Genomic DNA, 26,034 nt, shown 5'->3' with positions numbered 1-26,034 from the left:
AGGAATTGTCAATTTTATTAGAAGTTGAATTCACCTTTTCTTTTTTTTATTGCGACCTGTGCCCCATATGCAGTTTGGAAAACAAAAGAGGAAAATGCAGCTATTGGTATACGTCTGTCTTTGCTGAAGCTTCTAACAGTCTTTAACAGCTTTATCTGCACTGGCTTCGTGCTTTTAAATGCAAATTGGGAACTGGGGGTGGTGGGGACAGACAGCTTTAATGGATTATACTCCCTGCTAACCAACCCCTGGATTATTACCATATACAAATGAACATGTGTCTGTAAACTCACGAGGAGCAAGGTGGGGTATTTGCTGTTACTTGTGAGAATGTTTCAAGTACAGATGATTAAAAAAATCTGAGATTTTGCATTTTGTTCTCTATTCTTAGGCGTTTTAGAGCCTCATGTTTATTCCATGAGCAGTGGAAGTAGTGAAAACCCTACTGTGTATAGATTTGTGCCTTTGGGTACCTCTGTCCTTAGGTATCCTGCAGTGGCCTGAGCTCCCCTCTGTAATGCCTGTATAACATAATTCTTTCCCCTTTCCCTGTCATTCAGCACCTCCAGCCTTTAACTGCCCTAGGAGCCTTCTGTTTCCCTGTTGGATACCCCAGCAGTGGGCCGGGGGAGATGGAGCTTCTGCTACACCTGATTTAGAGCTGGCAGAGGCAGCATCAGGTTTATGCTTCGTAGTTCAGATACCTGCTAGGTCTTACTGTGTGATTATTTATTTTAGGCAAAAATCCCACTGCTTCTTTCATTGCTGGCAAAAATTACTGCAACATTATGTAAATATAGCTGGTTTATTTGCAGTCTCACTATGTACTTCATTTTCTATATTTCCTGATACCACATAAACAGCAATGAGTGTCTTAAAAATTGCATGGTAAAGGTCTGTGATATGTTGTAAATCCCTTGTAAGTAGGAAGGTGCTGCATTGCTTTTCTGAAGATTGAGACAAGTGTTTGAAGGATTGTCTATTTTTGTTACACACTAGGCATTAAACGCTTTATATATAAATTTATATACACACAAATATATATAGGCATATTCCTCCGTTACTTTAATCTTCAATAATTCTTTAGATCTAATGTGCAAATGAGCAGTTTCCTTCTGAACTCTACAAGGTGTTCAGATCTCATACAGAGGACACCACGTTGCTGTCTGTGTTGTGTAAGGTGAATGTTTTAGAAGTTTTTATTAGCAAATTTTGGCCAATATAATAATAATGCAGGTGAAACTCAGTAACTTTGCTGATCGCAGTGGATCAGCTCCATCATGTTGCTAGTAATCACCAAATCTAGGTATTTTGAATACATTTCTTTCAGCATATTTTTACAGTCCTCAAGGAATTATTTCAACTCCAAGGAATTACAATTCTCATGGAGTTTGCAGCTATTTTCTGTTATTCCTTGTGATCACCTCCTACCATTTCATGTGGCTTAGAATAGTGGCATTAATATTAACTTAATTGTAAATATTACATGTGAACTGTCTCACCAGCAGTGAATATTGCTTTCCTTTTTGAAATGCAAATAGTCTATAGGTAAGGTGATGTTTTCCAGGCATCTTGGCAGGGAGGTGCTGGTGACCTCAAGCAGGAGAATGCCAATTCCTAACGTTTCAGAGCTCTCAAAACCAGAGAGAAAAAGAGTTGAGCTGAAATTGAGCATAAGGACAACCTTACCTGACAGCAGTAAGCCACTTGGAGCATTTAGCACCATTTTTAAAATCCATTTGAGATGTTTAACTTCCTTTTCCCTTGCTCATGTCCTGTAGTGGTGTCTTTTAACATGCACTGCCAACGAGAGATGTAAAATCAGTGTCACATTCCACCTTCAGGACAGTGCAGGGTGCGTGCCCACTGCAGAATTAATCCTGAAGCTGTCTCCCTAGCTGTAGATGTAGTTTACAGAGACTATTTCCTCTGAAGACAAATCTTTTGAGGCATCTCATAGTTTAAAACGAGAAGGAAAACTCCTTACTAATAAAGGAAGGGGGAGGAAGAGTGAATTGAATATCCAGGGATTAGGAATATGACCACTAGCTGGTGAATTTCCTCAAGGAATCTGGTGTAGAAGCATTTACAAAAAAGCAGGAGGAGACTATGCATGGAATAAAGATGTCTGCTTTTTTACAGACTTTCTTTGGAAAGAGCAGAGTTTGTAAATTCCTGTTCCCGACCTCGGGCATGATGATCTTGGAATCTGTAACTGAAATACAAGTGCTGAACTATAACCTCCTGGCTAGAAGGTGACTCAAAAGGCTGTTTGTTAAAGCATTGTTATACTGATTAGAAAAGGAAACGTGAGAGCTCAGTAGTAGTAGTAAAGCAGATTTCCAAGTAAGTCATTTCCATCATGAAATTTGAAGTATTTAATGTTTTGCTAAGAGTAGCAGCACTTGGAGTCTGACAATTCAGGGGGAAGAGTGTTGGGGTTTTGTTGGGTTTTTTCACTCTTGCTGCCTCTACCCTGCTTAGCAGATGAGTTTTATACTTGCCCTATGTGTTTGTCAGTAGTGAATGCTAGCAGCTGGGTAGGGAAAAGGGAGCCCTTGTAGGGATAAGATATGCTCCCTCTGTAACAGGCATCAAACAATTGAAGTGAGAACATAAGTGAATTTCCTATGCACCAGAGACAGTCAAATATGAACAATACATTCATAAGAAACTCGGATTTATAATTTCTTTTGCTCCTAGGTCCCCTCTTTGTTATTTGGCATGTGTGTGTTTGCTTTATTCTTTTTTCCTGTCTTTTTTTAAGCAAGTAATGTGCATTCTGCTGTGCCTCTTTTCAGCCTCTGTGGACAATGCTGCTATCTTTCTACTTTGTTCTGTTGTGTCTTTGTGTTCTTGTGGATCCAATCTAAACATCTCAAGGACAACCATAATCAGAACTTCAGCATAGCCTGTGTGTATTCATTCCATGTGTGGAAAATCATGTTTGCATGGGTTCAGTCAACTCAGTAGCAATCCTGAAGAATGCTGTGGGATGGCTCATTGTTCTGAGGAATTCTTGTTTGCTGCAGAGCATGTAAAACATCTTTGCTCTGCATAAGTAAGTCATTACATTGCCATTAAAATGAATTCCATCGTTTTAAATACCTAATTGTGTTGTTTTCTCTGGAGATTTTGTATTTTTACTGACTAGTTAATTTTGTTGTTTTTAGTGATAACCACTTTTATATCTGTATGGAATATAAAAGTTGGAAAGATAAAGCCGTTACCCTTTCGGAAGGTAAAGAAAATCAACTTCTAATCTTTTGAGAGGCACTCTGCACATTAAGCAATCTGTTACTACAATCTGTAGATGAATCACCCTTGAGGGAAGTACTTTAAGGCATTGTTAATTCCGTGTTGATTTATGTTATTTTCCCTTGTAAGCAAGAATTGGTAGGCGAGTAGAATTACTAAGGCATGTTATGGAGGTAAACATAGACTCATAGAATTGTTTAGGTTGGAAAAGACCTTTGAGATCATCAAGTCTAACCGTTAATGCAGCTCTGCCAAGTCCACCCCTAAACCATGTCTTGGGAGATCTTTATCATTGATAAAGATATTAAACAGGACTGGCCCCAGTACTGAGCCCTGGGGAATGCCATTTGTGGCAGGCCACCAGCTGGATTTAACTCCATGCACCACATCTCTTCGGACTGGTGGTCACCAGCCAGTTTCTCCAGGAGAATGATGTGGGAAACAGTGGCAGAGGCTTTACTGAAGTCTTGGTAAACAAAATTCACAGCCTTTCCCTCATTCACTAAGCAGGTCACCCTGTCATAGAAGGAGATCAGGTTGGTCAAGCGGGACCTGCCTTTCATAACCCCATGCTGGCTGGGCCAGATCCCCTGGCTGTCACATAGTGTGACTTCTGGCAAATTAGCACAGCACTTACTGTCTCCGGAAAGTTTCACTATTATGTGACTTGGCGTCGACTCTGAACTCGTGATATAAAGTGTCTAGGAAGAACAGAAGTTTATCAAACAGTTTCAATGGGCACTTAAAGAGAAAGCCTGATAAATGTCCTGTCAATGCCACACTTTTCTTAACGTTGCTGTAAGCTGAGAGAAGTCATGGTGCCTCATTTCTTATGTGCATGTAAATATATATCTGCATATATTTTCCCTAATGGAATTTAAATTATGTTAAAATTCAGAAATATAAGTATTGTGAAGTGGGGAAAAAAAACAGAGCGCAAGGAGACAAGGGTATATGGAATAGCATTTTATGGAGCACCATCAATATGCTAGGACTCTTCTGCCTGGAAGGAAATGGCTCTGAGAGGCTGTGATACAAATGGCATGGAAAGGGGGAATATGACATGACTGCTCACTGTCCCTTTGTCCTGGGTTGCAGTGTATGAAACAAGAACATTCTGAATTTGAAAGCACAAGAGGAGAGGTTATTCCATGCAGTGTGTAGCTAAGCTGTGGAAGGCCTTGCTACAGGATGTTGTGGATGCTGCAGTCTTGTATCAGTGGAAGGCTTGGATAAACCTGTGGAAGCATGGTCAATTAAATGCAAAGACTGAATCTCTGGTTCAGAAAGTTCCTGGAAGCACTGATTGCTGAGAATCCTGGGAAAACAAGCCCTCTTTAGAGGCAGGGTGAACCTTTTATTTGACCCATGACAGCCCACTGCTATGGACTGTAGGAATTAAGCAGAGTCTTTCCCAGACACGATGGTTAGCTTTTCTTGGTGGTGTTCCCAACAGGTAAATACTGACACAAGAATGTTTTCGGATGCTCCTAAGATAATTTGTAGGCATTTCATTAGGGTAACACAGATTTTGAGTGAGATTTTAATTTAAGATACCGTTGCCGTTTTTTAATATCTCATAGTAACATTCATTCTCGAAAAGTCATTTCATATACAGAACTATGTGAGAAGAAAATTAGTTTTGATAGAAAAAGAAATGTTGCAGGGGAAAATGCCTTGACAGAAATAGCTGAGGGGGCAAGGCAGCATTGTAGTGGGGGAAGGGGTGGAAAATGTGGTCATTTCCAACCGCCTTCTTTCATTGTGGGATTGGCATCACTTAGGAAAGTAATTTTAACCTTATGGCTACTTTAATTTCCTGGTCAGTAAATTGGTAGCTGCTTAACTTCCCAGCTTAGGGAACAGTGATTTTAGTTGTAGCTCAGGCATCTTCTGAAAGAGTACCTAGCAGGGGAAGTACCAAAGAATTCTGAGCAGTCCTGTGCTTCTGAAAAATAAAGGCAGGGGATGAGGTGTGTGCTGTGTTAGGGTTTTAAAAGCCGTCTAATACTGAGTACTTTCAGAACACAAATATTCTGTGCTTCCTTTTCATACCTTTGAGGAAGTGTCTCCCTAGTCTGCTCTGCTAGATTCTGCTGTTACTGTCAGACATGAAAGATGCACCACTGTTTCCATTTTGCATTTTTCTCAGTCAGAAAACAACAAACTTTCCCCTAACAGAGCTTACAGATCATTTCTGAAATGGGTTGTGTTCTTCCATTAACAGGCAAGATTTGCCTGTATTCCCATTTGAATGCTTGATAAATGATAATGTGTTAACCAAAGTTTTCTGAAGATAAATTTGTTCTGTAAAACAAATGAAAAAAGATTATTATGGTGTTGACTAAAACAAAATATACTTATGATGTCCATGCCTGCTGGACACCTGCAAATAGCAAATCTACAAAGGAGAGTAAACTGTTAGATACGTATTTTCCTCACCTTGTTTCATTTTCTGAATATTTTTACTGAGAAAGTCAGCATTTACTTGCCAAATGTATTTAAAGATAATTTAGTCAGTGAAACGTACAAGCCTAAATAATTTTGAAGCTTCTCAAAAAGTAGTGGTGTAGCATGGAAATGCTGGATAGATGCATGGCACTTAGGTAGTAGCTCTTTAAAGATACATGTAAGTGCAGAGTTAGATATATGTTTAAGAAGGACCCTTAAGGAGGGCAACAGTACATGCATATGTGAGATTTTTAGCTTCACAAACAGATGTGTTGGTATTGATGCTAGCACCCTGAGGATGCAGATAATCCTTTCCCAGTAATAGGAGCTTGGCAACTTCAATATAAATAAAAGCTAATACATCAAAGTCACTACCAAATGCCTCAGTCTGCTACTAATTTGCATTTTGTTTGTGAAGGTATGGCAGAAATTCTGTTCTTTGTAAAACTGTTATTCATTCAGACTTGAACTCTTTGAGCTTTGATATTTCATGTGTCTTTTAGACTTTTGTTTCCTGACCAACTATTGTTCGCTATTAGTTTCTGATAAGCAACAACAGCTTTGGCAGAGACAGCACTAGTCATGTTCTTAAACTTCTTTAGGCCAAGTAGCTTCTTTCTTAGTGAAGCAATGTTTTTCCAAGTCTTCTAATTAGCCTTGAACATCATTACATCATTTTAAACTATTGTTATAAATGATAAGTTGGTGGAAAAGTCTTGTTTCCTAAACAAAAATTGCATCACTTCCTGTTCAAACTGTTGCTGTTAGTTCACTTCAGTACTTTCCATGGTAACTGTTTAAGAAGTAACTTTGGATTTTAAGTTGTTCATAGCTTCATCTTGAACGACTATATGGGAGTCAGTATATTGTTAGATGTATTTAAAATACTGATTTTTTTTTTTTTGTTTCATGTCCCTTGCAGGTGCATTCTGCTCCCTCTCTTGGGAATAAAGCCCCCTCAGCAGAGCCTCTTCATGCTCGTAGATTCAGTTGACGAGGGCTGCAACGTTTCTGAGGGTGAACAGACTTCTACAAGTTTATCTGGAACAATAGCAGAGATTTTAGCTAGCCACTTTGAGTTCTTCCCTCCCTGGCTGCTCCTCCTGTGTTCTGCCCGTAAGCAGAGTAAAGCTGTTACAAAGATGTTTACAGGTGAGTACAGTGCATAAGAAGTGTTTGTTATCGGCATCTGCACCTGTAACTAGGAGGTAGTATCTACAAGACTCTAGTTGAAAACACTACATGCTTTGTTCTAAAAAATGACACCCAAAAAAGTGGTTATTCTGAAGAACACACACACTATTTTACCCAGGATTACATAAGCTTAGATCAGTCAAACATTTTAGAGTAAGATTTTATCTTTGCAATACATCTGCAAGGAGTATGGCTGCTTTGAGTTTTCCTCTTGCTTTGCTCGTTTTGTAAAGCTTTGAAGGAGTATAGGTGATGTGTAAGTACAGAAGCATGTCAGCTGCATACACCCATTCCTTACAACCTCAAAAGCTTTTCCCTTCATCTCCCATTATTTGCAGAAAGTGGGTAATAATCTCTGAAGGTGGAATTCGAGAGGAGCAATGTGAATGTGGATTCTTGGAGTATGCTTTTGGCAAAGGTTGCACTGTAAAAAAAAATTCTTTACAGCTTCTTCATCCAGGCTTTACTGTGTCATGAGAACATTTCTTCACTGAAATGACATTGTTACTGGAAGTTCTCGGAAATTTAATAAAAGGCAATATCTAGACTGGATTCCAGGCCTGTGTATAAAGCCTGTGTGTATTAAGGACACAAATAGGACAAAAATGTGATTATACAACTTAGACCCATAGCCTTGCTCATTTCCACAGTGGCAAAAGGTCAATGGGATAATTGCATTTTGGAATGAAGTACTGTATTAATCAGTGGCAGACACGAAGACTGGTATTTGGGAGTATGTGAGGACTAAAAGAAACTTTGGGGTGGCTTCACAGGGCTCCCTAGCACATTCATATGGGAATAGTTTTGTCAAAGTTTGGCTGATTAGGTACATTGTCATTGCCAAAAAACCAGACAAAACTTTCTTCACAGCAGTTTTATTTCCTTTCCATTGAATCATATAATGTTTCAGACTAGTCCTAAAAAATTGCTGTTGTCTTCTAAGTATATTTCCAGATGGAATTCCTGACAGGAAAAATCAGCAGAAATAATGGATATGCCTTTAAAATAAATTTAATTTCAGTGAGTTAATTTCTCTTTTTCACAGAGCAGGACTTGATGAATAGCACAAAGTTGGTGTGTCATACTGTAGTCCCATCTTCACTGTAGAAAAGGTGTAGCAAAGAAAGAATTGGATACAAATTGAGAAGAAATTGTAGGGTCTATTTGGAGGAAATGGTGGTTTAGCCATTATGAAAGAAAAATGTGAAAGAAAGAATTAAATGACTACCCATTTAATACACTGTTGGATGATTTTCTTCTTGACAGCCAATAGGCAAGCTTGCAGAAGGTGTAGTGAGGATATGGGGAGCATGGCTGAAGCTTCTGTTAACTTCACAAATGTTGCAACTTCGTGTTGTAAAACTGAAGAAAGTGGATTTCTTTTTTGGGTTTAGCCTGAAAAGGAATAACTGACATTAATGCTTCTACTGGGGCAAACTCTTCCTCTCCCTTTGTGGTATTTGAATGTTTAGTTTTAGCTGAGCCAATTTTTAAAGCGATTTATATTTAGTTGGTGGGCAGGCAGAATTGAAGATCAACAATAAGTATTTGGAACAAAAAGAAACCCCAGTAGTTTCACTGTAACTTAGTAAGATAGATTGGAATCCTTCTAGGATTGTTTTAGGAAAATGTGTCCCATCTGTAATTTTTTTCCTGCTAAAAAGTTTTGGAGTATGATATGAAATATATGTATTAACCAATATTAATTTGTTTGCAGTCAGTTTAGATCTGTTTTCACTTAAAATTTTCATGCAGTGAAAACTTCCTCCAGATCTTTGCTGAAATGAGAACTAAATTTGTCAGAAAGTGTTATTGATGACTGGAAAAAGGATTGCTGCAGTGGCCTCATCCTGGTGATGCTCGTTTTTTGGTGTCCAGTACAGATGAGAGTTCTGCAAGCATCTCCTGAGCCAAGAATAGTGATGACATGGAAGAGAGAGTCCAGTCTTTCTCATCCACCATCATCCTGACGGTGCCAGTGGTGAATAATCATCCTTAGCATGCTAAAAATGAGGAAAGGAGTGGTGTTTATTCTTGTTCTTTCACTTCTGTTGAAGACTTCTTTATGAAAATTGAGTAGTTGTGCCTGTGCCTGCTGTGGCTTGTGCTCTGGGCCCTTCTGTATTCCCAGATTCTGTAGTAGCACAGTGTGCTACAGATTTATTTTTTTTCCCCTTACTCAAATTCTCAGCTTACATTAATTAAAAAAAAAAAAATGGGGGGGAAAAATGGTTTTGCCTCTTGTAGCTGCAGAGACAACCTCAAAAATATGAACCAAATGTAAAATGATGCCTGCATGAGTCTGTGGTCACCCTCCACAGTGAGCAAGAGGCAGGCAACTGGGTGAAAAAAGGAGGGGAACAGATAACGTGTGGCCTTCTCTTGTATGTACACTGTCACCAACTGCCACATGGTGCCTGTTTGCTTTTCCTAACGACTTTTCCCCTAAATTTAACAATTCTGTCCTGCACCCGTAGTTATCCACATTATCTCCCACATCATTGCTTGTTATCATTTGGCTGCAAGTATGGATAGAAAAGCAGCTACATTAAACACAGCCTTTCCAGCTTGAAAGTGGCACAGAATGTAGAGTTTTATTTCTTTTATGCTTCAGCTAATGAGTTAATGATAATTCTGCCTCTAAAATGAGACTGAATCTTGAAAACATGGGAGTCATTCTTACAAAACTAATTTCCTTTCTTAAGGGTTCATCGTATTAGTTTTAAAACTTGAGGCGTTTTAAAATCAGACAGTTGTAGCTGGATAAGTTTGAGTGAACAGCAGATCATTTCTCATTAACAGCATAAAGGGAAGTAGACAAAAGTGCATATGTACAAATGCTCTATTTATTGGTTTAAAGAGGCTTTTTTCAATAGGCATTTGCTTGATTTCTTCTTTTTTGCTAACACACATAAATCAAGTGTCTGTGGCATCTGGTTTGATTATACCCCTCAATTAAACACTGACATTCTTCCAAGGAATTCTTTCCTGTGCATGAGGCTAAGTGCACCGGTGCAGTACAACCCATGCAGATGTCCCATCTCACGGGGCTGTAGTTTTCATAATGTTACATACCAGGAAGATACTGGAAACTACAATAAAAAGAATCAAAAGTGGAGGTGAAAGGATTTGGTTTAGCCTCAAAGGCAGCTTAAGTTCCATTCACCCACTTGTCCACAGGCAAAAGTAGATAATGTCATTCATTTTTCGCTCTTCCTTTTATCTGTCATTCAGTTCCAAACAGCCAGATATTTTTAAGAGCTGATATTTGTCCAAATTTATTCTGGATTAGAAATCTTGGGAACATGTCTCATATTTCTGCTATTTACTGGTTCTGGTCTGAATAGCTGTGGAGGGTTGTTTTTCTTCCAGCCTTTCTGAAAGCTAAAATACAAGCAAAAATGTGAAAAGTTTAGAGAAATACAGTAAAAAAAAAAAAACACAACTCAGCTTCTCTGCACCCAGAAAACTTAGTATTTGGTGATTAAAGCTACTCAGGTAGTCATATTGCTGAATCCCCAAATCAAATCAGCTGTCTGATTTGGAGCTGAACCTTTCTCATTAGCTGCTATTCCCAACATTAAATAGCATGAGAAAATCAATGACATAAATCTCAGTAAATGGAGAGATTGCTTCAAAAAAGAAACATCTAAGTTGTCCTCTAATTTTTCAGTGTAGGTTGGAATTTACTTGGGTGATTTCATGTTACTTTGAAGGTTTTATGGAACTTGGATATGTATTTATGTTGTTGTAAAATTTACTTCTATAATATTGAAGCTTTGAAAAAGTTTATTTGTTGTTTTGGTTTGGGTTTTGGAAAGAAGAAAATATTTAGAAGGCTTGGGAATAAATAGGGAGCTTTTAATTACTGTTTCCTTTCTTTTCATTACCACTTTGAAAACATTGTACTAGGGAATTTCATATTTCCTAGTAAAAAGTTGTGCGTGAATTTGGAACTTAATTGCATTGTAATTAAAGAGGGAAGACTAAATTGTTTTAAATGGACTGTTACCCTTAAATCTAATTAAATAAACTTCTGGGCAATGACACGGACCAGTGAGAGCAGCAAATTTTGACCTCAGTGTCTCTTAGTGTCTGGGGTAGATGCAGTGAAATTTGTAATGCTCAATATACTGCAGATGCACTAAAAGCTAAGTGTGCTATTTGAGTTTTCAGGTGCATTTTACCCTGCTAGAGAAGTTATTCTTTTTTGAGCAGGTGTGCCTAAATGGCCATAAAAATACCTCATTTGATACATGTTTAGATCAGCAGTGTAAATGTATTCATAATACATTAAGAGTATTAATAATAAGTATGAATAAGTATGTTAATATAAGTATATTAATATGGGTATATTAATTAAGTATAAATAGTAATAGAAGTGCTCATGCCAAATCATTGTCATGGTTTTAGTCCTTTCGATTACTCTAAACAATTCAGCTAAATACATTAAAATGTATTTAAAATCCTTGTCATTTACTTATGTAAATTTATTTAAAGATATAAGCATAGAAGGATATTTCAAAGTATTTACTGGAACTTGCTAGCTAATAGCTTATGTTTTGTTATTAAAGTTTCAAAAGGTCGACATCCTATAAAAGTATTTATAGCCAAGATTTTTTTTTTTTATAATTTTCCCCTTTGAATGACCCTAGGTCTTGCCAAGAAATACATTTGGAAGTGATTTGTTTACAGAACTGCCAGAAATGCAGTAAGTCAGGACAATGCATATTGGAGCTCCCATTGGGTTGAAAATTATGTCTTGTAAGAAAAATTTTAACAATGCAAAAAGCAGGGTCGTGGGACTGTGAGTTCTGTCTACTGCAACTCCTGTTTTGCTGAGCTTAAGTAGTTCATGGGAATGCATCTGAAACAAAATGAGCTTTCTTTTGATGTTTTGGTGCTTCTTTTCCATGAAAGTGACTTATTGTATGGGTCAGGGTTGAGAAGCAAGTTTGCAGGATTGTCGTTTGTAAATGTAAAATGCCCTCATTTAGATAGACATTTGGGGGAAAAAACCCACAGCTTTGTTTTCCTTCTTCAGGCTGGCAACAGGAATTTAAGACTTTAAAAAAAATATGGTTCTATCTATAAGGCCTTTTTTGAATTATTTGCTTAATATAGTATGGCCTGATGCAGTGGTTAAAATTAACCTCTTTCTGTTCAAAAGTCTGTTACAATGGCAGTTTGTTAATCCCAGCCCTTAATGAGCATTTCATCCCTGGGATGTGTGAAGGTCTGTACTAGTGTACTGTGCTTCTTGCTATCCAGACTTATTTTCAGATACAAAATGCAGCATCTCATTACCAAGGAATAGATGGAAGTATTGCAGGGAAAAAATAAGCAAACAATTTTTAGCTTGCATGAACCGTACTGCCAATGAAATAGTTTAAAACCGCTCTGAAGTCTTCTGAAATTTATTTGCTTGTCTGAAGTGCTTAAATATTTAGCTCGTCTCACATAAGTACAGAGCAGGTTAATATTTTTAGCCCTAATATGGAACAAAGTAATTATACCATCACAGCCTGTTTTGGGTTGGAAGAGACCTTAAAGCCTATGTAGTTCCAGGATTCAGTTCTCTTAGGAGAATCATAGGATCATAGAATTTTAGGGGTTGGAATGGACCTTAGAGATCTAGTTCTAACTTCCTGCCATGGGCAGGGACACCTTCCACTAGACCAGGTTGCTCAGGGCCCCATCCAGCCTGGCCTTGAACACTTCGAAAAATGGAGCATCTGCAACTTCTCTGGGTAATGATACAACTTCATTTAAAGGGGTAAAAAAACCCAAGCCCACAAACCCTTCCTTTTTTTTTTTTTTTTTGTTATTTGAAAGGCTTGTGCTATCATATGCTTTTGTTCACTTTCTCACCCATTTTGTGAAGTAAAGTGAAAATTGGTTTTCAAAGAACATTTGCAAGATAAGCAAGAGTCCTTTGCTTTTGAATCACATGTACAGGGTCTGAGGCACTTAAACAGTTATCACTCTGCAAGTTTGTCTGTGGAGCTGAGAGTCAGGGGAGGTGAAGTGTAGTAATTAGTCAGGCAACACTGAACATCAGCTGAAATCTCAGGATTGCTGTTGTGCGAGTCCATCAGGGGTTTTCTCGTGGCAGGGAAGTGAAATCAACTACTGAAAAAACACTTGAGTAATGTCAAAACAAAAATAGCTTACATTTGCAGGTGTCTATGGAATGGAAGGATGTGGGCATGGGATTAATGTGAGAGGATGAGAATTTTGTGAGCAGAGTGATTCACGACTGAACATGTAGAGAAGGAGTTTGCAAAGCTTCGACTCTGTTCTCATGCAGCCAAGTGACAGGTACAAATCTGTACTAGGAGAAGCAGAGTGGTTCAAAGGAAGGCGAGTGAACAGGGTGGTCGCATTTGCTCCAAATTGAGCAAAGCAGAGCTGTTCCCCATGCACATGAGCCAAGCAGAGGGACACTTGTCTCTAATTACAGCTCCATGTATGCATGTGTCTGTGAATCTATGCATCAAGCAATGTCCTGTTTTAATGTTATTTTTTTACTTCTGAAGGATCCTGACCTAGAAACAGCCTTTCACTTCAAGTGGAAGCTTGGGATCTGCAGAATCGCAGGGCACCAGGTGTCCTTACTCTGCAAAGTTTCTTATTTGGCTTATGTGCAGGAATTAAGGGCCTTACAAAGTTACATACAGAATATTTTTACCAAATACGTAGTAAATCGATGAATTATGCCATTCTTCAAGTCAGGTTAGCACATTACTTGAATTTGTGGCAAATTAGGGTGAATAAAGATGGTTCTGCATTTCTCTTGAGAGCTAAAGGAAAAGAAATCCTTAGTAATGGAGAAGGACCCTCCAAAATAATTATTTTATTCCTCCTGGCCTTCTCATTCAAAAATCTTCAAGTAGACAATCTTAGTTGTGTAGTCTCAGCCTGAGAACTTACTGTGCAAAAGTGTACTCTCCAGTGATTTTGTTTTCGGGAGAAGCATGATTTTGTTTTAGTAGTCTATTGATTTAGTCTTGTTCAGTTTGTAATGCTTCCATAATTAGTAAGGGAAGCAGAAATGTTTTAGTAACACTTCCATAGTTTGCCTCTCAGTTCTGATCTGTTGTGTTTGTACAATACTTGTGTAGACTAAACAGTTAACAGAGTGAGCTTAATGAGACATTCAGAACCTCAGCTGAAGCCACTGGGGAACAAAAAACACAGCTCTGTGATCAGCCTGAATTTGCTGTCAGAACATGCTCACAGACTGAGCAGCTTGATCCACAGAGTGTTTAAAGACAATAAAAACATAGATCTAGAAGCAACATTCTTCAGAGGCTCACTTAAAATTATTTGTTCTGTGGAAATGGGGCCAAAATTGAGTTGAATACATTGGTCTATGGTTGCTTTTCCTTCGGTGTAATTTAGAGTTTAGGAGCTGCTTCGGTTTGAAAAGTAGAGTTGGGGTGTTTTTCTGGCTAGCTGAGCTGACTGTAAGGAAATGTGTGCAGTCTGCTGCTCTGGAGGAAGAGATTGCAGCCTGTCCCTGGAGAAGTGAGTTGCAGTTCTGGCCTAAAACAGGGTCGGTGAAGCTGCTGTCTCTGTGACCTCTGTGGTTTTCCCATAGCTTCCGGAAAAGTGGCGTTCAAACAGTGTAATGTGTCATTAATCAGAGAGGGTAGGTCTTCATCAAATGCTTACCTTGGCCCTACCAAAGCAAATGTTTGAAACAGCAGAGATAGCTGTGTATCCATGCAACTCTGAAGTCATTCCACCTCATTCCTGAGAGCCTTACAGCCGCTGAGGTGTCCCTAGGGACTTCCTCGCAGGTGCTGCTTAGAGTAGTGTCCTTTGCTTTGGGTGGGGAGGGGCAGACACAGTCTGCATGTATGAAATAATTTCCCTTTTTCCTCTCAAGAGTAAGCAGGTTGGAAAAACAATGAGATCATATGACCATGAGAAAACCTGTTTCCTTATACAATGAGTCACCTACCAAAGAGCCAGAGTGCTTCTCTAAAACTCAGTCCTCACTTGAAAAAAATAGGTAATTTTTGGTGCACAGAAGTGTGAAGATGTTTAAAACCATTTTTAAGTGTCTCTTCAATATCATAAAAGCTTTTAAAAGAAATTGTGGTGCTCAAGTTATATACATATGCAGCAGGTGTGAATAACCTGTACTAATTAAATTAACATAATAATGATCTTAATCTAAAGAGCTGAAAATTATTTGAAATTCCATTGTTAACCACATTGGAGAAGGGATTATTCCTTTAATAATGTAATAATATTTAATATTCTTATTTTGGTTGCAGTTTCTGATGGTTTTGCTTAGGTGTTTAGGTGCCCAAGGTAGACAGGCAATGCCTACTTGAAGAGATTTTCAATATTTTCTTTATTAATAGCACATAGTTCTTATTGTACTGATGATAAAAATGCACCTATTATCAAAGTTTTCTGCTATTATAATTCATTTGCATTCACTGTGTTTACAGGGAAAATATTTTATTGTGGGTGTTCCCCACCCAGGAATGTCTGTCTTGTATTTACTCATTTTTTAAACATTGAGTTAAGCAGAACTGGATCAGAAATAATTACAACTTTCTTCCCTCTTAATAGGTTTTAGAAAAATCAGTCTGGATGACCTGCGAAAGGCTTATATTGTGAAAGATGTGCAGCAATACATTCTGCATCGTTTAGACCAGGAAGAAGCCCTAAGACAACACCTCACAAAAGAAACTGCAGAAATGCTGAATCAGCTTCACATCAAAAGCAGTGGTTGCTTTTTGTACCTGGAACGTGTCCTAGATGGAGTTGTGGAGAATTTTATTATGTTACGAGAGATCCGTGATATTCCAGGAACATTAAACGGCCTATACCTTTGGCTCTGTCAGAGACTTTTTGTGAGAAAACAGTTTGCTAAGGTCCAGCCTATTCTTAATGTAATTCTTGCAGCCTGTAGGCCCTTAACCACCACGGAATTGTATCATGCAGTGTGGACCAAAAACATGATGTTGACAATGGAAGACTTTCAACGCAAGTTGGATGTCCTGTCCAAAGTCCTTATCGATGGCCTTGGAAATACAAAAATCTTGTTTCATTACAGCTTTGCAGAATGGTTGCTGGATGTAAAGCACTGTACACAGAAATACTTGTGTAATGCAGCAGAGGGACACAGAATGCTAGCGATGAGCTATACCTGCCGAGCAAAGGATTTAACACCGTTAGAAGCTCAAGAGTTTGCGTTGCATCTAATTAATTCAAATTTACAGCTAGAGACTTCAGAGCTGGCTTTATGGATGATATGGAATGGCACACCTGTCAAAGACTCCCTGTCAACCCTAATTCCTAAAGAACAAGAAGTATTACAGCTGCTGGTAAAAGCCGGTGCTCACGTCAACAGCGAAGATGACCGCACATCTTGCATCGTTCGGCAGGCTCTGGAGAGGGAGGACTCCATCCGCACCTTGTTGGACAACGGAGCATCCGTAAACCAGTGCGATTCCAACGGGAGAACACTCTTGGCCAACGCAGCATACAGTGGCAACCTCGATGTCGTCAACTTGCTGGTTTCGAGGGGAGCGGATTTAGAGATAGAAGATACTCATGGGCAAACAGCACTTACCTTAGCTTCTCGGCAGGGACACACCAAGGTTGTCAATTGCTTGATCGGGTGTGGGGCTAATGTCAATCACACAGATCATGACGGCTGGACGGCACTGCGATCCGCAGCGTGGGGAGGGCACACAGAGGTGGTTTCTGCTCTCCTTTATGCCGGAGTCAAAGTGGACTGTGCAGATGCTGATAGTCGAACAGCACTGAGAGCAGCAGCTTGGGGAGGACATGAAGATATTGTGCTGAATCTGCTTCAACACGGTGCTGAAGTTAACAAAGCTGACAATGAGGGCAGAACGGCTTTGATTGCAGCTGCGTACATGGGGCATAAAGAGATTGTGGAGCACCTGCTGGATCACGGTGCAGAGGTAAATCACGAGGATGTGGATGGAAGAACTGCGCTGTCTGTCGCTGCGCTCTGCGTACCAGCCAGTAAGGGACATGCCTCGGTGGTCAGTCTTCTCATCGACCGCGGTGCTGAAGTTGACCACTGTGATAAAGATGGCATGACTCCACTCTTGGTAGCTGCTTATGAAGGACATGTAGATGTTGTTGATCTACTTCTAGAAGGAGGAGCTGATGTTGATCACACGGACAACAATGGTCGTACGCCGCTTCTGGCAGCAGCCTCCATGGGCCACGCTTCAGTTGTAAATACTCTCTTATTTTGGGGTGCAGCTGTTGATAGCATTGATAGTGAGGGTAGAACAGTTCTGAGCATAGCATCTGCACAGGGCAACGTTGAAGTAGTACGGACTCTGCTGGACAGGGGGCTAGATGAAAATCATAGAGATGATGCAGGCTGGACACCTTTGCATATGGCAGCTTTTGAAGGTCACAGGTTGATATGTGAAGCTCTTATAGAACAAGGTGCTAGAACAAATGAAATCGATAATGACGGACGTATACCTTTCATATTAGCTGCACAAGAAGGTCACTATGATTGTGTTCAGATGTTACTGGAAAATAAATCCAACATTGATCAGAGAGGCTATGATGGGAGAAATGCTCTCCGGGTTGCTGCCTTAGAAGGGCACAGAGATATAGTTGAACTACTGCTTAGCCATGGAGCAGATGTAAACTACAAAGATGCTGATGGCCGGCCAACACTTTATATCTTAGCATTAGAAAATCAGCTTACAATGGCTGAGTATTTTTTAGAAAATGGTGCAAACGTAGAAGCAAGTGATGCTGAAGGAAGAACAGCACTCCATGTTTCCTGCTGGCAGGGCCATTTGGAGATGGTACAGGTGCTGATAACATACCATGCTGATGTGAATGCTGCAGATAATGAGAAGAGATCTGCTTTGCAGTCTGCTGCATGGCAAGGTCATGTGAAGGTAGTGCAGGTTCTCATTGAGCATGGAGCTCTAGTTGACCATACATGTAATCAAGGTGCTACTGGACTCTGCATTGCAGCCCAAGAAGGGCACATTGATGTTGTCCAGATATTACTGGAGCATGGTGCTGATCCAAATCATGCTGACCAATTTGGGCGCACTGCTATGCGAGTTGCAGCTAAAAATGGACACTCTCAGATTATTAAATTACTGGAAAAATATGGTGCATCGACTTTGAATGGTTGTACTCCATCTCCAGTCCACACAATGGAGCAGAAACCCTTACAGTCAGTCTCCTCTAAAATGCAGTCCTTAACAATGAAGTCCAATAGTTCAGGGAGCACTGGTGGAGATATGCAGCCTAGCATGCGAGGATTATCTAACGGGCCTGCGCATGCCTTCAGTTCTCCTTCAGAGTCACCTGATTCTACAGTTGACCGTCAGAAGTCATCTTTATCAAATAATTCCCTGAAAAGTTCCAAAAACTCTTCTCTCCGCACCACGTCCTCTACAGCGACTGCTCAGACGGTGCCCATCGATAGTTTCCACAGCCTGTCGTTCACAGAACAGATACAGCAGCATTCCCTGCCACGCAGCAGAAGCAGGCAGTCCATTGTTTCTCCTTCCTCCACAACTCATTCCCTAAGTCAAAATCATAATTCACCAAGCAGTGAGTTTGAATGGAGCCAAGTAAAACCTAGTTTGAAATCAACTAAAGCTAACAAAGGGGGGAAAACAGACAACTCCAGCAAATCTGGGTCAGCTGGGAAAAAAATAAAGCAGAGTAGTTCCTCCCAACCCAAAGTGTTAGAGTATGAAATGACTCAGTTTGATAAACGAGTACCCATTGCCAAATCTGGGACGAGCATGCCACTGAAATCCATGCCGGCAGAGCCACAGTGCAAAATCTTGGTCCCACCAGCTCAGCAAGAAGTTGGTCGATCTCAGCAGCAGTTTCTAATTCACCAACAGAGTGGAGAGCAGAAGAAGAGAAATGGAATTATGACAAATCCAAATTACCATCTTCAGAGCAATCAGGTTTTTCTTGGCAGGGTTTCTGTCCCACGAACAGTGCAGGATAGAGGACATCAGGACGTACTGGAAGGCTATCCTCCTGCAGAGACAGAGCTCAGCCTTAAGCAAGCCTTAAAACTTCAGATTGAAGGTAGCGACCCAAGTTTCAACTACAAGAAGGAAACACCATTATAAAAGGTAATTTACCTAATCACAAAGGAACCAAATGCCTGTATTTCATCATGGGCATTTAAAATGTACTAAAACTAGAGGTTATTGTAATTTATCTTTGTAATTGCTTTCATAGTGAAAACCATGAATGTTAAAATCTTAACCTGGCAAAGATTTGTTTTGCTGTCATTTAAAAGCATCAACCATAGAGGAATTGGATCACTGTCATGTATTCTGTTGGATGCTGATTGCTCAAATCGTGTCCCACAGCCTTTGAAAGGTGACTGAATAAAAGAGCAAGTTTCATGTAGCATTGGTATGGATTTTTCTTTTCCAATGCAAGGCAGATGGGAATTATAATATGTAATGTTTCCAGGTAGAGTCATAATTTCCTTATTTCAAAAAATCCTTTTCAGGAAGCTTCTTAAGGTTCTTGTAAGTTACAGGCAACCACTTTTGTGAATGTGGATTTCAAGGGTGAAATCACAGTAGCATCATTTTCTGCAAATTAAAAAGTTGAAATGCTATTCTAAAGCTTTGATTTTTCTATTTCCCTTACTGTAAAGGTAGCCCTCCTATGAAAAAAGTGGCATTCCTCAGAGCAAGATTAGAATCTATTTTACGGCACCAATTTTCTGGCCGTTCCATAGTTCTTAATCATTGGAGGTCATTTAGATTTCTCACTTTCTCTCCCACACTGAATTTTAAGCTGAAAAAGTAATTTTCAGTAGCCTTTTCAGACCTGAATTGTCAGTGAGTCAGCTAAAATAGTTCTATTTTTCTTCCTCTTCCTATGGAGTTTTATCTTTCATAAGCTATTTGGAATGTGTTAATAATTAATATATTTTCTACTTGAAATTCAGAGAAGCAGCATCTTTAGGAAATGTATGCCCATCTTTCAGTGCTTATTTTTGAACTTTGTGTGTGTGTGTAAATGCAGCATTTTGGACAGCTCAGGCTGCTGCTCCTTAGAACAAGAATGTTCTTGCCAGCTGACTCAGTTCTGCTGCAGGTCATCAAAGACTGAGTGTTCCTAGGACAATTGCAGGTGGTGCAGAATCCACAAATGGGAGGTTTTTGGCTGTCAAAAAAGCACATAGATGGGAGTTTTCCCAAAATGTCCTGGAAATTGATTTCACTTTAATGGAATGCATCTCTAGATGTAGCTGAGGTTTCTTGTGAATTGCAGAGTATTAGAATACTGTGCAGGAGTCTTAAGTTGGGCTTGGCATTTTGATTGCATTAAAATAGTTGAAACAATAAAGTTTTTCAAAAGTATATGTACTAGAGCCTGCACATTTGTAAAATGCAAATACTAGCAAAGGGTTGGATGAGCTGTGGGGCAGGAAGAAGTGATGAGGCATGACAGCAGGAGCAGGCAGAGAGAAGAGTCATCAGCTGAGAGACAATGGGCCCTAAATCTTTGTGTAAGTTCTAAGAACTTCAGATTCCCACAGTTGAACAGCATGCCCAAACAGGACTTAAATTTGTTTGTAATTTTTTTCCCTGCCTTCATAAAACATTCAAACGTATAATTAAGAATTGTATTTCCTAACTCTTATGTAGTTGCACCTGATGTTCATTGCTTGCTTTCATGTTACACTTTATTGAAAATCCATTCTATGGTTCTGACCTAGGATGTATTGATCTCACCTGACCCATCATCAACAGACTAGTTTTGATAAATTTTTCCATTTTTTTTATTTTAAAAGTATTTTAAGGCATCAAAAATAAATCTGACCATTCCAGGTATAATTTTAAAATTGGGCTTTGCTTTATCTGGAACAAATGGTGTAAATCAGGTTTTCACTGTGAAGTTCTTGGCTATGCAAATGGCTAAACATACGAGGTGTGGAGAACCAAATGGTTCCTATTGCTTTTTCTCTGAATGATTTTTCATGGCTTCTCTTTAAAGATGGAAGTTTAAAACAGTTCTGTGTGGATTATGAATTGCTTGGCACAGGCTATAATTTACCTCCTCTTTTGCCAAGTCTGAAGCACAGAAATGGTAATTTCCCTGACCGGTGAGTAAATTAGTCACCTGTGGAGAATCACATCAGAAATACTCTACGGGAGCACTGGAGAAATGGTTCCCTTCCCTGGCTGCCACTTCTGAGCTCTATTTGGGAAGCTCTCCTGCTGTGGAGACCTCGTAGCCTCTTTGGATGGTAGAGAGCACAGGGAATCAATCATGGGATTTGGGTTAGGCAGGAAACACTTTTCATCATCAGGTTGTTGTGTGCTTTTAACTTCAGTTAGAGATGATGCAGCTCACTTTCTGACAACACTGTTTGGATTATGGACTATTTCAAAACTTACTGTTTTTCTTTTGTACTTTTAGGCCAATTCCATGATGCTGTGAACAGAAGCTCTTTTGCTCCGAATGATTTATCAGCTGGTTGGGATGAAAGCATATGAATGCTTGTTTATTCCACCTAGAAATTCAAGAATGTGACTCCTCCAGTACAGTTACCTTAATTACTGTAACGTGCCTACATTTTCAGGCTGCCTTCTCAGTATAACCCTCTGTGCTTCAAAATGTTATTTTGTGTACTTTGTATTTAATACACAGAATGAGCACTTTTTTTAACTGCAGAAAGATATATGCTGTATTTCCCTGACCACAGCTGAAAATGGTAAGAACCAGGAATTCTGATTTCCTATTCCAGATCGCTTGGTAGAGGTGCATGTGCCACAGTGAACTGTGTATGGAAAGGCAGTGCTTTTTTGTATTTATTTTTCTGTGGCTAAAGAAAATAAGCAAAGAGTTTGTCACATTTGCGTTGTTGTCATGTATGGTCAGTTCCCTGTGTACTTCAAGAAGTTCTCTCCAGAATTACAAGTCTTGTAACAGTATTTTATAAATACTGTACTTGTGTGTTCTGTCTGTGTAATAGCTGTTCGGTAGTAGCAAAGGAGTCGGATTGCATCATCTGCAGTGTCTTTGGGATTTTTGTGAGGCAAAAATCCACTCTCTGGTACTACTGCACCAAATCTGGATGGCTGACTGGGACCACTGAAAGCAATAGGTAAATTTGCTCTTGGACACTTGGTCTTCAATAGCCTCTTGTTATTGTTACAGTAATGAGGTAACTAATTTGGGTATGTCTGAGGTGCTAAAGGTCTGATCCTGCTTTCATGTATATCTTTATACGTTATCAACAGCTCCTTCTTTTTTTCCCAAGGTAAAGGACTGTATTGAGAATGTCAGTAAAACAAACAATGGAAAATACAGACACTTTGTGAGTGAATCTGAAAGAATATACAGCAAGAGTACAGTGGAAAAGCACATGGTTAATGACACCGTTGCCTGGGGAGTACAGAGATTACTGAGCTAGCCCTGTCCTGAGACAATAACTCTTTAAAGCACAAACCTGTATGAATGTGGTCACTGCTTCAGGTGGATTAGGTTGAGCCAGCATGTCTCTGGAGCATGGTTAATCAGCAGTTTGGATAATGGAAAGCTGATTTCCCACTCTTCCAGCAGAAGAATTATGTGAAAGAGAACAAAATCAAGGTCATCGTCATGAAAGTGAACAGTGTGAATTTTTCCTTTGAATGTGCACATCTTACTTGCACAGTTCTGCAAGTGATAAAATGAAACAAGTGGGTTATTTTCTCCTACAAATGCAAAGCTATATTCTACTATTCACCATTACACAGCCTTGCTCTTTAGAAAATAAGCCTATTTTTGTATGCGAGTATTTCTTCTAAAGGCTTGGGTTTCATCTTTTTCATACTCTAATTCTGAGCATTCCAGAAATAAGATGATAGAAAGCTGAGGTTATTTTTCATAGATGATTAGTTAGATGTATGGCTATCCTTAAACTGATAAATGGCCCCTGGATGTAGATGTAGTACATATTCTGAGGCACTAAAGGGCTCCATGTCTAGTTATTATGTTCAGCTTTCATCACAACATTTTGTTTTTGAAAACAAACCTTGCACCTCCGTTCTTATTTGCTTGTTGCTAAATGTAAAAAGACTCTTTTATAGTCAGGCATTCAGCATATAGTAAAATTAGCTGTTAGAAGTTGACACACGGCAATATTGATTATTCTGAATGTTTCATGTATTGAATTTCTTGTCCCCGTGGGACAATTATAAAATGAACATAACAGGAGTCTGGCAGAATGGCCTTAAAGGGGTTAATGGCTCAGTAAAGAGGAAGTACCAAAATGTTCTCAGCAAACTTGTTCCAAACCTCAAGTATAGTACATTTGCAATACTGTGCAAGAATACGACTTTTCTTAGTTGTTAGATGTATGTTTTGTTCTGTAGAAAGGGATCCCTGAATGCCAACATTTTTCTACTGACCTTGACTGTCATTGGGATTGTATTTATTTAATTTTATTGTGTTGTTATTAATTGCACCTTGTGGACAGAGGACGTGAAAGTGGCCGTTTTCACAAGGGGCCACAACTTAGAGATAGTCTGATGGGTTTTGTGTGAGTAATATTTACATTTGAAACAGTCACTGGGGAAACCCTCTATCCAAATCAGCAGAAAGGAGACCTGTTGAAAATGTTTCCAGTATGACAACTCTTCCACGTTTTGAATATCACTTTGGAACAGAGCATGAATTGCTTTTAAAACATCTCCTTTCTCCGAAGGTCTGTGTAATCCCACATCGCTGTTGCGTGTGATTTTTAGTATCACCATTTGTGAGGGTTTTGTGTGCCAAGCAAAGTTGCTGTTCCCCCACGTCGTTCCCTCTGCTCTGCTCTTCTGCATCTTTACAATCAAGTGGAGGTGAGTGGAGGTGCAGAGCTGTGACTCAGCACGGTTTCTTCTGCCAACGTAACAGTTCTCACAACCAGAAGTACCTGAATAAAACATGAATCCTGTTTCTCTTCATCCCATTTCGCTGGTCCCTCCGAGGTCCTCTCCGCAAGGCATCTAAAATTCTTGATGGGAGAGCTGGGGGAAAAGACTGTTTTGTGGACATGGACATCAATACTGTATGCATGTGGAAAAACTCATCAGAAGAGAAATGCATTAAGAGATACAGAGGCACAAGTGATGCATTTTTGTCTTCTCTGTGATCAGTATTGAAAACATTACCATTTCTTTAAAACTAAAAAGGTATTTTCCCTCCTCAGTTATTCTGCTATGCAAATGTCTGTTATGCTTAATATTCCCCATCTGAACTCCTCAGTTAACTTGGTTTGCAGATAGACTGTTTTTTCCTGGAGTGGGTTGTAAATAGCCTTTAATGTACATTGAATGAATTTCACATTGTAAAATTTTTATTTTATTCCTTGTATTATATTAAGCAAAAATCCCTGTGTATATTAAAGTGCATAATAAATATATTTGCTTTTCAGCAGACATCTAACTGTTTTAATTTTTCTACCTCATTTCCTGGGACGTTTCAGGAAAAGGTTATTAAACTTGATTAACATTTGCCTAGTACTAAATGAAACATGAGGTATGTGTCCAGTAAGCAGGCTAGGCTAGCAAACCTCAAACCCTCACATTAACTCCTACGACCCTGAGCATTTGCAGGAGAAAATTTGCTGCATGTCCTTCTGTTTAAAATGACCATTATGTACTGTAAATACCAGGAGGGCAAATAAATTCACTACATCAGGTGCAGTACGTTCTTTACTACATCAAATGGAATTTGTTAATTATCACCTTGATCAGTGTTTCTCTGTAGTATTTTCAGCGTAAGCAAAAGCTTATTTAGTGATGGTGGCTGTTCATTTTTCTTCAGTTTGTTATTAAAAAAGGTAGGAGAGAGATGTTTTGTGGTCATTGCAATAATCCCCTTTGCCCCTGTGTTCTCACCTCACTTCTGCTTTAGGTTATGAGGGTATTACGATTTCTCTGCAGAGTTGTCAAGTGCAAAGGAAGAGTCTGACTTTGCCTTCTGCTGATGATGGTTCAGGTTTACCTCCAGGTATTCTGGTTCACACAGATCCCAGTGGCTGGTGCTCGTGGGTCAGCTGATTTCTAAGATAGGAGAATGACAATTTTGTCATTAACTGTTGGCTTGTTTTATCTGTATTTCTGTTGTTTCTAACAGCAATTATTGACCCTTTTTTTAAGGCCTCTGTGTCTGAAATAGCAAAGTATGAGATGCATTAATTCAGTGGCTATTTTTCATTGAGGCAAAGAATCATTTTCACTGAATTAATCTTTGAGCAAGTTATATTACGTTCCAGAGACAGACATTTTCTTCATATAATCACTGTAATAATATTTGAATAAAATTATTCAACACCTGTTTTAAATCTCTTATTCTATGGAACATAAGCAATCATATTGAATTACATTTCACATATTCTGTGAGGTCTTTACACCAATTTGGCTTGTGTATTACATGTATTTTCCAAAAGGAAGCTGAGATTGGTTGGCACAGTGAACTAAAGCTTTTCAGTTGGAAGCCCTTTGAGAGACAGCTATGAGAATTTGGCATTCATCTAAATCCTAATCATTTTGTGCCACAAAGAGTCACAGAAATAGGGGATGGGACTGAGAAATCTACTTGCCAATTGTTTTATTAAAGAAGTCTCCAAATTTATACGTAGGTAATATAAACAGATTGACCTTTAGAATGAAAATATAATTTGCTGGTGTCCCAGAAAGACCTACTGTTCTCACTTCTGTTCTTTTAAGTTTGTATTAGACCAGAGAAGGCACATAACTACAATTCTGGGTAATTTTTAAGCTGCAGAAAGACAATTTATAACTCCCGTGACAAAATCTTAACATCTTCAGGAATTTAGTTTGTGTCCTGTCATTGTTTCTGTTGGGTTAAGAACACGGTAAAGGATTTTGTGGTTTGGTTTGGGACCCTTTTTTCCATTTCTGTGCCTCATTAGTTCATCTGGGACTTCCCAGTCTGTTCTGTAGCTGCCTTTTGGGGTCTGCCCCAGGGATTGACAGTGCTGCTGTAGCTTTCAGCCATTGCTTTTGTGTGTCCTTGAAAAACCCGGAGATGGGGAGAATGCTGCAGGGAACAGCTATGCTAGATAGAGCTAATCAGAAAAATAATAGCCATTTCTTCAAA

At 39.2% G+C, this 26,034-nt stretch overlaps 1 protein-coding gene across 1 annotated transcript in view; it reads left to right on the top strand.

The window, feature by feature from the left end:
• ANKRD50 (ankyrin repeat domain 50) overlaps positions 1–21,880 on the top strand; it is a 36,809-nt gene extending 14,929 nt beyond the window's left edge. Inside the window, exons 2-4 of the mRNA XM_009070630.1 lie at positions 6,632–6,861; positions 15,496–19,043; positions 21,358–21,880. Of these exons, the coding sequence (XP_009068878.1) occupies positions 6,632–6,861; positions 15,496–19,040 (3,775 nt within the window). The 3' untranslated portion in view covers positions 19,041–19,043; positions 21,358–21,880. The remainder of the gene's footprint in view (positions 1–6,631; positions 6,862–15,495; positions 19,044–21,357) is intronic.
• The last annotated feature ends 4,154 nt before the right edge of the window (positions 21,881–26,034 follow it).

This window comes from Acanthisitta chloris, unplaced genomic scaffold (genome assembly GCF_000695815.1).
Source record: "Acanthisitta chloris isolate BGI_N310 unplaced genomic scaffold, ASM69581v1 scaffold23072, whole genome shotgun sequence".
Classification (NCBI taxonomy): domain Eukaryota; kingdom Metazoa; phylum Chordata; class Aves; order Passeriformes; family Acanthisittidae; genus Acanthisitta; species Acanthisitta chloris.
The sequence above is the reverse complement of the archived record's forward strand: the minus strand, read 5'-3'. Positions and strand labels throughout refer to the sequence as shown.